We start from the raw sequence: 12204 nt of genomic DNA, 5'->3' as shown, positions 1-12204 counted from the left end.
TACTAAATTTTTACGACCTTCTGTAATACATTACCAATAAACGGCAGGACATTTCTAAGGTAAAACATTATAGAGAATCTTTTTCACCACCGACAAGGTACAGCATACACCGACAAGGTACAGCATTAAATAAAATCATGGTTGAGGTTCTTACAGAAATAATACAGATGTGCTGTCGCGAAGAAACTCCTTTGGAAGAAACGGAATGCGGTTGTTGTGGAGTCCTAGTCGAGATAAACGATCAAGACCCCAAAAAGCATCTCTGGGCAAGTGATCGATTCGATTATGGTCAAGGTAAAGTGACGTAAGTAAAGTCAGATTGTTGAAGCTTGTGTTGTGCTAAAAATATGGGAAAACACTTTACCCTTTATTTGTATTTATGTTTAAAATCGTTTTTATAGATCAGGGATGGCGGACCGCTGAACCGCGGGTGACGAAGTGACCCACCACCACAGATATTTTATGACCCACTTGTCTCTAAAAAATATGAATTGTTATAAATCATTTTCAGTAAAGGATAAATCTATTGTACTTCAACAAATGCGCACAGAAAGGCAGGCAACTTAAAGCATTTTGTGCGTCGCTGTGAAACGTAAAGGATGTCGATCCTTAAGGGGAAATTAAGAGCTCGCAGCATAAAAATTCTGCACACCTTGGACACCCATGCTGAAAAGCTTCTTGTTGAACTACAGTAATCCCATAAAAAATGCTGCAGAATTTGTATACTACTTATGTTCTTAAAATTGGAAAATCCAAATTTGTAAATCGTCTAAAAACTTTGAATTTAGCAAATAATTAAATATATGCAACACTGGTTTATTTTTTTTAAGAATTAAGGTCGTGTTTCCGACCGGCGCGATGAAAAGGTTGGTCAATCCTGTTATAGATAAACACATACACAGAATCTCAAAGAAAATATATTATTCGTCATGTAAAACAAAATACCTTAAAATTAAACATGTTCGCGCTCATATGTAACGTCGTTAAATTTGACGGAAAAGCCCCATTTTCAACAGTGTATATGTTGTTGGAGTAAATGAACAACTGTTGTAATTTGATCAACGTTGTGAAGTCTTTTGCTCGTATGAAGGCTATTTTGTTACTAAAAGACAATACATTTAAAAAAAAATTAAACAATTAACTGTTTCGTAACTGATTTGTGTCTTTTGGGTATATATATATTCTCAATAAAATCTAATCCTGTGAAAAGCCACAATTTTGTATTGGAAAAGTGGCTCACAGGGTGATTATCTATTAATTCAACAGGCTTGGTTACCCATGGTTTCAGATTTTCAAAAATCTTAAAAAAATGTGATGAATTTACAAAAAAAGAATATTGACGTACTAATCAAAATAACTTGTTAATTAAATTTCTTTGGTAAACCTATACCTCGATTTGACACAAAATTATCTTGTTTAAAACATTTGATTACACTGCATATATTGTTTAATGATTAAAATGTTCTTCATTTATTGTTGCATCTTAAGCCGGGGTCACTAAATATGGCAAAATCCGGGCCGCCGGGTTAACTCTTTCAAAACCCTGCCTTTTATGAAAACAGGTCAATTCGGATGTAAAGAAATAAAAAATACACACATGTGTGTGTTCAACAACTGTGGGCTGGCCCTTCTGAAGCTGTTTTGTGAGCAATGTTTACGGCTTACGTATTATTAGATATAAAGGCTTGGTATATAAACTATATAACTGTATAATTTCTGGTTACTTCAATAAGATATTTAACATTGAAAAGGTTCATACAAGAAAACCTATAAAGTAACACTATACAGCTGAATAATAAGTTTATTTACGTTTGTTTATCAAAATATTCGAACTAAGATGTTTTGTTTCCTGCTTTACAACAACAACAAGGATTTTTTCTAAGCACATGATATTTCATTTAAAGATACTTGTGAAACAAATGTGGACCAAAACACAAGTTCTTGGGGTCGAAATGAGCATAGAAATGCATTTCCTATATTTAGATATACTTATATTGAAGCCAAGAAAACCTTGATGACGTTGATATAGAGCAGGGCGAGAGGTTTAATATTGCAATATATCAAAAAATCAATTCAAACAAACTAAGTATATTTATGGAAAACGACTCTCATATTCGTGAAGTAAAAATGTTGTTGATTTTACTTCTACAGTTACTCTTTAAACAGAAGGTTAACCTACAATAACAAGTAAATTAAAAACGTAATTTCTTTCATAAAGATTTGTTGTGGTTTTTGAGAATTTAAAAGCATATGTCACATATTGGCCTATAGTAAATTGACATTAGATGACACTGTCAGCTGTTAAAACCCAAAAGTGAGAGATTTCCCAGGCCATATGAGCTAGAACGTTTTCTTGAATGATAGGCTATATAGACCCCTAATGACACAAATCAGTCAAGAAACACTTGTTTCTATTTTTTAACAAAGTTTAGAATGTGAATATTATAAGCAGGGTTTTTCAAAAGCAACCTGATTCAGACAGACCTTTGAAGGTACAATATAGTTAGCTCCTTTAGAAAGTTTGTGTCAGCGATTGCTTCTGGTATAAATTGAAACCTTAAAAATGAAACAGTGTTATGGTTTATTGAATGTACACTCGTCTGTTTGATTTCCAGCTTTTAGGTAAAAGATCAGCTACCTATTGCTCTCCAGGTTGAGTATACCTAGTTGTGGAACGCATTTGAAGAAGTGTGGGTTGATCGAATATGATGTCAAGTGGTTTCCCCCTAACGACAAATGATATAAGGCCGGGATGTTGCAGAGGGTATTCTCCTCCAAGTTGGAAATTTGATTGTTGTGCAAAAACCTAGAAATAATTTTCGCACATCACGGATATTATTAAGCAAGACGACAAATATAACTTCAGTAGAAAAAAATGTATTTAATACGTCTATAAAACGTATGTTTAAATAAGCTGATATAAGATACGTTAGTAGAGAAAATTACAATGTTTGGAGACTTGATAAATTCCGAAAGGGTTCAAAGGTCTCGTTTAGTCGCCTCCATTTTTGCCAGTTTATTCCGTACTCGGAGGTTGCCGAATACTCCACTAAACCACGAATGGCGTTATTGTCCGCATGTCTATAAGAAAATAGGTATTACTTAAAAATGTGTCAATGTTCATTCGAATTTGGCAGACATTTTATTCCTTATAGCTATTAGTACTCAAGCAATATTGTTATATTTTTTTGAGGTTTAATAGAAAATACATTTGCCAACTTACATGTGTCTCAAAGAAGTCCAGATTTTATATTCAAATACGTGATGAGGAAATAGCGGTAAAAGATTACTGCTAACAAAGATCTCTTCAAGTGCATTTATGTTATGCAGCGACTGTGGGTGGATGTGGGTTATTTGCTGATTGTGCAAACGAAGCGTTTTTAGACTGGGAAGGTTGCTAAACGTTTTTTCCACCACTTCAGTCATTTCGTTATGGTTTAGATCGCTGTATAAAGTAGGTAGGATTTGAACACGTTTTTCTATATATAGCTGTTTTAACTCGACTTTTACATGTATACTTACATGTGAAGAAGATCAGGGAGGTTGTTGAAAACACATGATCCAAGCCTACCGATTTTGTTTCCGTGTAACTCACTAAGATAAAATTTACCATAAAATTAGCGCAGTTTTAGACAGGTGTTCGATTTCTTACAATAATATTATTGTGTATCTTTCCCTGTTTTTGGTATTAATACGGACATCTATACCATAGGACATATTATTTTACACTTCCAAGATGAATGAAATGCCACTTAACGTTCACCTAAATATGTAATACTCAATATCTCTATAAAATAGGTTCTGTTTATGATTTGAAGTTTTTTTATTCGGAAACCAAAATAAACGAATCCAAAATTGATGTAATCACATACCATAATAATACGTAAATGCAATATTTAGGGGAAGATATAACCTAAAGTAACAACTATATATTTTAAAGAAAACTTACATAATTTTTAGCTGTTTAATTCCTTGAAAAGCGTTGGCCTGGACCTGGGATATTTCATTATTGCTGAGGTTTCTATTTAAACATGGCTGTGTTATTTTACAACATACAAACAACAAAAGTTCGTTTTGTAAATTCAGTACGTGGAGTAGGCCTACACTAAAGCAGGCAGTATTAAATGTAATAAATTTGATTAATCTAAAACGTAATCGGTATTAGTTATAATTAATAATGGAAAAAATAATAATACATTTTGCTTGGTTTTGACAAGTAAACCGACGAACTAGACATATTACAAATGCCTATAGGACTATTTAAAAAAAAAGCTCCCAAATTAGGTGTATTTAGAAAAAAATAACCCGTGGAATTGCCACTGTTTTATTTACTGTTTGGGATAATGTATGTGTTATACAAATCCTATACTTACAAATGTATCAAAGTCGGAAATTGCTGCAAAGAATACTTCGATAATTCAGTCAAGTTGTTACCATCGAACGACCTAGGTAGATACACTAATTAAATCATAGAAAAAAGACAAAATTACAAAATAGTTTAATCTATTGACAAAATTTGATTACAGCGACGATCAAGTCGATAAAAAATAAGCAAGTTTATTGCAATATAGCTGAAAATCAGTGGTATAAAACCAACTGTCAAAAAAATACCTACAAATATCGAAGGTTAGGCATATCGAAAAAAGTCCGCAATGGAATGACCGGCCCGATTTCATTTGAACTCAAAGCTCTGAGAACAACAACATTTTTGTTAGAATAATATGAAAACTGGAAAAAGTAACAATTAAAATAATTCATGGCTTAAAAGTTCTAGGAAAAACATTTAGCCTGACATTAAAAACTTTACTTTAGATGTTTTCGATTTTTTTTTATCAGCCGTACGAAGTAAACCGTGCTGCAAATAATTTCGACATAGATTTTATTTGAAAGGATAATTCTTGCAGAATTGGCTACTTAGTTGTTTAGTTTAGGCAAATTGTCTACTTAGTTGTTAAGTTCAGGTAAACTCACAAAAACGAGATATTTGTTCCCGAGAAAAGATCAGGCGGAATCCATGAAATTTTGTTTTCAATTAAATTTCTGTAAACAAAAAATATTAAGTAACGTCCTATTCTTGCAGTAGCTGGGCTAAGTAAAAACAAAGGTGATAAAATGTTCACAAATTTATTTTAAAAGAAGTTTGAGGTCTACAAACTATGGATTTTTAATGGTAATGATAAAAGCACTTCACATCGTTGAACGAGGTCTTAAAACAAGCAATTATAGTAACTTATTTATGTTTTGCAATTTGCTTATTGTAAAAATCAACCAAAGCCATTTTGTGTATTTGCGCAAATTGTAAAAAAAAATAAGTTAAAATATGTAACTATACTAAAACCAATAGCTACGATTCTCTCCCCACTACAATAGGATTACGGGATTTTTTTCGCATAAGTAATATACAAAAGGATTACGACTCTTTTTTCGCACAAGTTATGTGTATATTTGGTAATCGAATGGTCTAGTTGGATTTTTGGCCCTATGGTTTTATTTGGAAGCGGGAAAATAAGACATCAAAATAATGTTATGGAGACCGTACAAACCGTGTTACTTTATTGCCAATAGAAAAAAAGACCTGAAAGGCTACTTGTGGACTTAAAATAAAATGAGCAACGACTCTCCTTGTTGGAAGATTATTGACAAATAATTGCCCTACAGTATACTTACACATGTGTGACAGAGGGTGGGAGATGTTGGCGAGTGTGATTCGGAAAAAACGAGATGTTATTTCTGCTAAGATCACTGTCAAAACATGACTTAATTAATACACTGTACAGGTAAGGCTGTGATGTTCTAATTTTAATTTAGCATGTGTTTTAGCCTCTTTAAAAATATTCAAATGAAAAAGTAAGGGTAAAAACTGTCCCAATTTTACTACTTTAATACATTTAGAAGAGGTCTACCATATTTTCGAAAAGTCAATTTAGCTATGATAAAAATAGGTAGAACGTATTCTTGTGCTGAAACAAATTTAAATTCTTTCACTTAATTTAGGTCTCACAACAAAAAGTCACGTTAAAATATAATTCTATTAAACTAATAAGCAAGAAAACGCAAATGTAAAAAGCATAATGTTGGCATTTTTTGGAGGGGATTCTAGCTATTTTAAAGCCGAAATATTTTTAGGTCACGTTATAAATTATGACGTAAAACTTGTGACCTCATATCTAAAAATTCCTATGCCCCTTCATGGCAACAATCCCGTATTCGCCCATGATTAAAAGTGTCATTTTCTGTCTTGTGTTTGTAAGATGGGGAAGGATAGATCCTATAGCTAAAAATATTTGTGTCTTTCAAACTACATTAGTAATGGTGAAATTATTTTTAGCAAAACAAATGTTTAAATTTTTGATTTTTGCGTAAAAAAATATACAGTTGGACAACGTACACTGGTCTATGCTTGGGCTAAATTGCCAAAAGGCGACATTCGTTATACCTTCATTAGAAATAAACCTAACATTAAAAATATATTTATGTTTCTTAATGTGGCCACAGACTAGCGCCCAAAAGATTAATAAACTATACAAATACATTCTTTCTACATTAATATAGTTACTACACTACATTAATATAGTTACTATAAAATTTAAATAAAACAATTGGCCTTGACGAAAGCGTTTTGATTCAATTTGGTTTGCTTGTTTGATTTGCTCAAAAACAGCAGGTTTCTTCTTTTGAATTTATACACGTTATGACATGAACTCTGTATATTTTATGGCCCTTCAAACAATAACTCGTTTGGGATTGTGCGTTGCGAAATACGTCAGTGCTTGTACGTTGCCAAATATGGCAACCCGTACTAATGCTCTGTTAAAGTAGGAGTAATTTGTTACACTTACAGCCATTGCAGTTTTGTGTTCGATTCGAAATCGGGAAAATCCTCCAATTTCGTATCGTGAATTGTCCTGAAAAAAAAACAACATAAAACCTTTATTTTGCCATTAGTTTTTGTTATGAAACACAAAAAACTGCAAATAACATATAGACAGTTACAACAAGTCGCCTCGTGGCGTCTTTGCGACAAAAATACGCCGTCTCGTTCAAAACGCGACACTCTACAGCAGTAGTTCTCAAACTTTTTAAAAAAATTACGCAACGGTCCCCCAGCAATTTTTTTAATTGCTCACGGTCCCTTAAAATATACACAAATTAACAAAAAATAACACGTTGTGTTTAATGGTAACAATGGGACGGCTGCACTTGATTCTTTGCTATAAGCTCGGCTATGTTAACCTCTAGCAAATCACTTAATTTGAGTGAAGCAATCACGAACAGTTTTAAAACCGTGACCGTATATCCCACAGTGGCAGCGCAGCAAGTTGTAAAAACGTAACACTATGTCGTCACAATGGACAATTTGACATGAAGCGTGCAATGACGTCCATGGACAACTAATAATCAACTTGGTTTGGAAAAGTAAGTTGCCTGAAAAGTTTATTAAACAAAAATTCTTCTTCAGGAGCTTGTTGATTTTTTTGTTAGGTGCATCGCGGTCCCAGAAAATTGTTTTGCGGACCCCAGTTTCAGTATAACACTCCTCTATAGATTTGCAAATACAAATGATTTACAGAAATACAATATCCCTAAAACTTCGATGGTTCCTTACAGATGAGTTAGTTGAAGATTGTTTGAAAAGGTGTTTCGAAAAGCTCGACGCAAAGGAACGTTTATGATACTGATCTGAGTTACATCACTGTAGAAGAAATCCTGGCCAATCGAATCGTTGAAAAACCCGATACTCCTGACAGACCTGCATTACAAACATCAACATACAGTAGCGGGAATGGTAGGCCTAACTGGAGGGATTTGCTATTATTTCGAACAATTTATAAGAAAGCCTATATAATTATCGCTACTAGGGGAATTAAACAACATAAGCAGTCGCTTTTCTTACACGGTTGACCCTCTGTCTTCCGCGCAGGTAATAAAACGTATTTGTTCGTCAGCAGAACACCCATCAGAAACTCTGTACTCGTAGTTGTATGTCATCCAATGTCGTGAAGCGTAGCCGCATTGATGGGACCACATTCCGTAAAATCGGTCGGCTGCAAAGTCAAAATAGTTACATACAGGAATGCGAATAATACTCAATTTTCGCAACACATGGTTATCGTCTGATCCCAGCTGTAATACGGAGGGAGAAAATGGAGTTTGTATATGGGCAACCCTGGTTTGAAAAATATAAAACATTATGTTAATGATTTAGTGGAACATTTATTTATTTCTGAAATATTTCATTAAATGTTTTGTATTTCTTGAGAAGTAAGTAATTTCAAATTTTTGACGCTAGTCAATGGTTTGCCATCTGTTGTCCAGGGACACTATTTAAAACAGTTTTAAACATAGAAGTCCAGAGTTAATCGGCAAAAACAAAATTGCCATATTATATAAAAACTGTATATTATAAATAGGCCTATGCTGAGAAATAAACTGACACTATAAAATAAATGAAAAACGCAGAGGTAGTACCGATATAAACTGATTTTGCTATATGTAGAGTTAGACCTTTGTTTAATTTTACAACTATCAAAAGTTAAACAGCGTCGATTACGAAATATTTTATACTTTTGCTTGTATTTTGTTAAGCGAACAATATCTTTAGGTTTTCAGTCTAAATATTTCCCTGAATTTTCTTAAATCATAATAATTTTGTGTCATAACATTCGAAGAAATCATACTTTTGCACTTTTTTTATGTCAAGTTCAACTGAACTTAACATATCAGTTTTGAAACAGTTTTTTTCCAAACGAAGAACCTAACAAAACTGTACCAAAAATATTGATTTTTATCAGTTGTTCAGCTAAAGCAGAAAATCGACTTGTTAAAATAAATGCTTAATTAATACCATGCTTTATTTACCGCACGAAAATAAAACATACAAAACCGCTACCTACATGTGGAGTATAGACCATAAAGCGAATTCCAATACTGTTCGCCGGTTATGAAGGGAGCTCTAAAATAACACTGTTGCTGTGTGAACAAAAACTGTGTTACAGTCACAAGTACAATTAAGTACCTATCTAACGGCATTTCATTGGCCCAGATATTTATTGCTATATGTTTTATAAATCTGTAAATGAAACGAGGTTGGTAATATTTTATTTAAAACGCAGTGAACAATTGATATATTATTTCATCATTCAGTTTAAAAGAACCAAAGATCAACTGCATCATCACGAAGTGACTGTTCGATAGAGACAGTTGAACAGTTTTTTTCCAAACAAAAAACATCATAAAATCTCGTCGATAAACACAAAACACAATATATTGCTCAATATTGTACTGTAGTACAGGTTTTTAAACTTTTTATTCTACTCTTTTTTGAAAAATAGATTTCAATTCCCCTTGATGGGTATAGCCTACTCTATTAAAGCATCGGCGTCAAACAATCAACGTTCCTCGCTCATTAAAAAAAAACATCCCTATGCAAACCTCAACTTATATTTTTGTCAACAGCAAATGCATTTCGCTAAGCGAACCACAAAATACATCAGTTGTATAATCGAACTAAGCATAGTACACTGTTTTCCCAGTTCGATTCCGTGAAAGTTTCTAGTGAGTCCGCGAGCACATCAACTTTGTAACTTTTATTTAATTTCTATGAGTACAAACTGCCATGTTTATGTTACAAAGCAGGCTTTTGTGCATGTAACACTTTAATAAATTGCAAAGTGTGTCCACTAATAAATCGCTTTTGCGTTTTAACTGGCTGTTATAGTGTTGTAATAAATTATGCTCATTATTCCTATACTTGAGTCCGCGAATATCTATGCTAATAAAAAATTAGTCCGCCGACTAAAATGATGAAAAACCACTGGATAGTCAAGGGATTTTTGATTTCATAGGTAAATTTAACAGGACGACTGAAGCTAACCCTTGAGGATCCAGATGGGCCCACTTCTTAAAGGTGCAGATCCAGACTAAAAAAAACTGTATTTTTTGTCATTTAGGCTACAAAAAAGGAATTTATTTTCGTACTTCGCTCGAATCTGAATGTTTCTAGTTTCGCATGGCCAATTAAAACTAATTCGAGTAATGTCACATTTAACATGTGTCCAACATCTTATTTACAGAAAAATACTACAGGCCTGTATCACACTCAACTGGTTTAATCTGAATCTTCGCATACTTTGGCTTTAACTTTTTAAAAGCAACGTTTTTATTTCGCAACACCGTCACTACATATTTATCTTAGGCTTCGTGGTTACACTATACATGTGTCCGACCTATTCGTACTGATCCGCGATGCTTCTCTTGAAGAAACGTATCTGGACGGCAATGAAACAAACATTTTGTTAAGGAATTGTCGCTGCGAGCCTCGACTTGTAATTACAATAGGATCCAAAAGACTAAACACATTACTTTGTGTGCTTCAGTTTCGTCTGTCAAACCCTTTGTTTAAGTAAATAAATGCGTTTTCTTTGTGTCTTGGAAATAAAAGCCCTTACAATAGCAAAATGCTGCGTTGATTGTCGTGTTGCTCAATAAAGAAGTGCCTGCGTCTAAACTTTCAGTTGCCCTATTCATAAGACTTGGAAATTTGCGGCATTGTGTTTAAATTCGGGAAAACCCATTAAATCAAAAAGATCGAAGCCTTTTGTACACTGTGCCGTATTTTCCCCGCTGAGTTTATGTTGCGCATATGTGCGTGTGTGTGGGAATGTGGACAATATTTCAAATATGATAAAGGAATCTAAAATTTTAGACGGTTTTGCAGTTAAAAAAAATATTTGCAATTTAGCCATACATTGCGTCATCATATTTGTAATAATAATCTTAAACTAAACGTTGTCTTAAGTTATAACGTTATAATATAAACGTGCGTATAATTTAAGCGGTATTTTTTATTTTGGCCGTATTTCAAAGTAAGGCAAAGTTAACAGCGAGGCGGAATTGTGAGAGGCCTAACAACATTTCGTATTGGAGCTCTTTTATTCTACTTATGGAAAATATCCCATATGCTTTGTTATAAAAAATATGCGGGTATGGTAATTGAACAAACTATCTGTAACAAGAGAGAACTAAAAATGAAATATTCTGCAATACGCATCGTACTGTAAGGCGAGAGAAAAAGTATTGTGCGGCGCCTAAGAGAAACACTTATGATTAAATGTTTATTAATTTATAGTACATTTAACGCAAGCATCCTTGACATGTAATATTAAATACCCATATTATGACCTATACAGTACACACATGCATAACTTGGTCTTATTAAAATTACATCCAATATGCAATAATAATTACAGTCATTAGGGCATATTTTATTCATTTTTAATCTAAGGCTACATTTTTACTGAGCCGTAATGCATTTTAGTCTCGAGACGTTTAAAACTCATTAAGCTTGTACAAATCATATTCGCTCACTGCAGTTGCGCCATCTCGCTATCGAACGATACAAGGCGTCTCAGCGAAAGTCAACAATAAACAAACGACACGCTAAAATTCCCCGAACTCATACACACACAGAGCCAAAATGGTAAAATTAAAAGTGTTGCGACGCGTTCGTTTCACTTGAATTTTTCTCTTCTCTGTTTTGGAAAATACGTTGGGATGAAATCAAATTGAGTAAAATGAAAAAAAATTCATAGACAAATTTGTCCAATGTTTAGCAGATTAGAACCGTTACTGTGCGACCCATGTTGGGGAACCACAGATTCGTGGTTTCTTGTCGCGGAATGTTTGAAGCAATTAAGATACCTGTGCGGACCACATATAGTGCCATAACGTGGCAATTCTTATTAATTTGGTATAACCAAATTGTGGACTGTAAAAATTGGCATTAGTATTGATTTCCGTTGATGATGAACTCTATTATCCTTTTCTGACTGGAAATATTAAGGTATGACGCTGTCGACAAAAAACTTCGCCATTGTTATTTGGAAGCCAATTGCCTTTCTCAATATAACGCAATTATGTTCCATGGTGTTCCGTAACATGTTCCCATTACAACAACGCCCAACCGGATAACTTTGCTGTGATATTTTCTTCGAGTAATTGTGTACTATATATATTGTCATTGTCAGTGACGTGCGGTGAGGTTCCTAGTTGGTGAGGCACAAATTTTTTCGAGTCACGCTTTTCTTTAACAACCACAACACAAACACGGTATAGTATGTTACAAAAATAAAGTTTGAACTTTCTTTGTTTAGCTTTTACCATTGTATGAACTGCGTATCGAACACAAATAACAATGCTACCGTT

At 33.6% G+C, this 12204-nt stretch overlaps 1 protein-coding gene and 2 long non-coding RNA genes across 3 annotated transcripts; all 3 read right to left on the bottom strand.

The window, feature by feature from the left end:
- Positions 1 to 160: 160 nt before the first annotated feature.
- Positions 161 to 2800, bottom strand: LOC146140063 (uncharacterized). Its single transcript, XR_014501379.1, has 3 exons — positions 2639 to 2800; positions 2485 to 2556; positions 161 to 339 (listed from the first exon to the last, which is right to left on the bottom strand). It is a non-coding gene; the product is annotated as an uncharacterized LOC146140063 (long non-coding RNA).
- Positions 2801 to 3219: 419 nt separating this feature from the next.
- Positions 3220 to 5736, bottom strand: LOC146140062 (uncharacterized). The gene is made up of 7 exons (XM_083392609.1): positions 5668 to 5736; positions 4972 to 5040; positions 4616 to 4690; positions 4374 to 4445; positions 3950 to 4021; positions 3523 to 3594; positions 3220 to 3445 (listed from the first exon to the last, which is right to left on the bottom strand). The coding sequence occupies exons 3-7, from the start codon at positions 4633 to 4635 to the stop codon at positions 3220 to 3222; spliced, it is 462 nt and encodes a 153-aa protein (XP_083248735.1). The 5' UTR covers positions 4636 to 4690; positions 4972 to 5040; positions 5668 to 5736.
- Positions 5737 to 6843: 1107 nt separating this feature from the next.
- On the bottom strand, positions 6844 to 7983 carry LOC146140061 (uncharacterized). The gene is made up of 3 exons (XR_014501279.1): positions 7895 to 7983; positions 7607 to 7750; positions 6844 to 6905 (listed from the first exon to the last, which is right to left on the bottom strand). It is a non-coding gene; the product is annotated as an uncharacterized LOC146140061 (long non-coding RNA).
- Between the last annotated feature and the right edge of the window lie 4221 nt (positions 7984 to 12204).

Source organism: Ascidiella aspersa, chromosome 6 (genome assembly GCF_963924565.1).
Source record: "Ascidiella aspersa chromosome 6, kaAscAspe10.2, whole genome shotgun sequence".
Lineage (NCBI taxonomy): Eukaryota > Metazoa > Chordata > Ascidiacea > Phlebobranchia > Ascidiidae > Ascidiella > Ascidiella aspersa.
The sequence above is the reverse complement of the archived record's forward strand: the minus strand, read 5'-3'. Positions and strand labels throughout refer to the sequence as shown.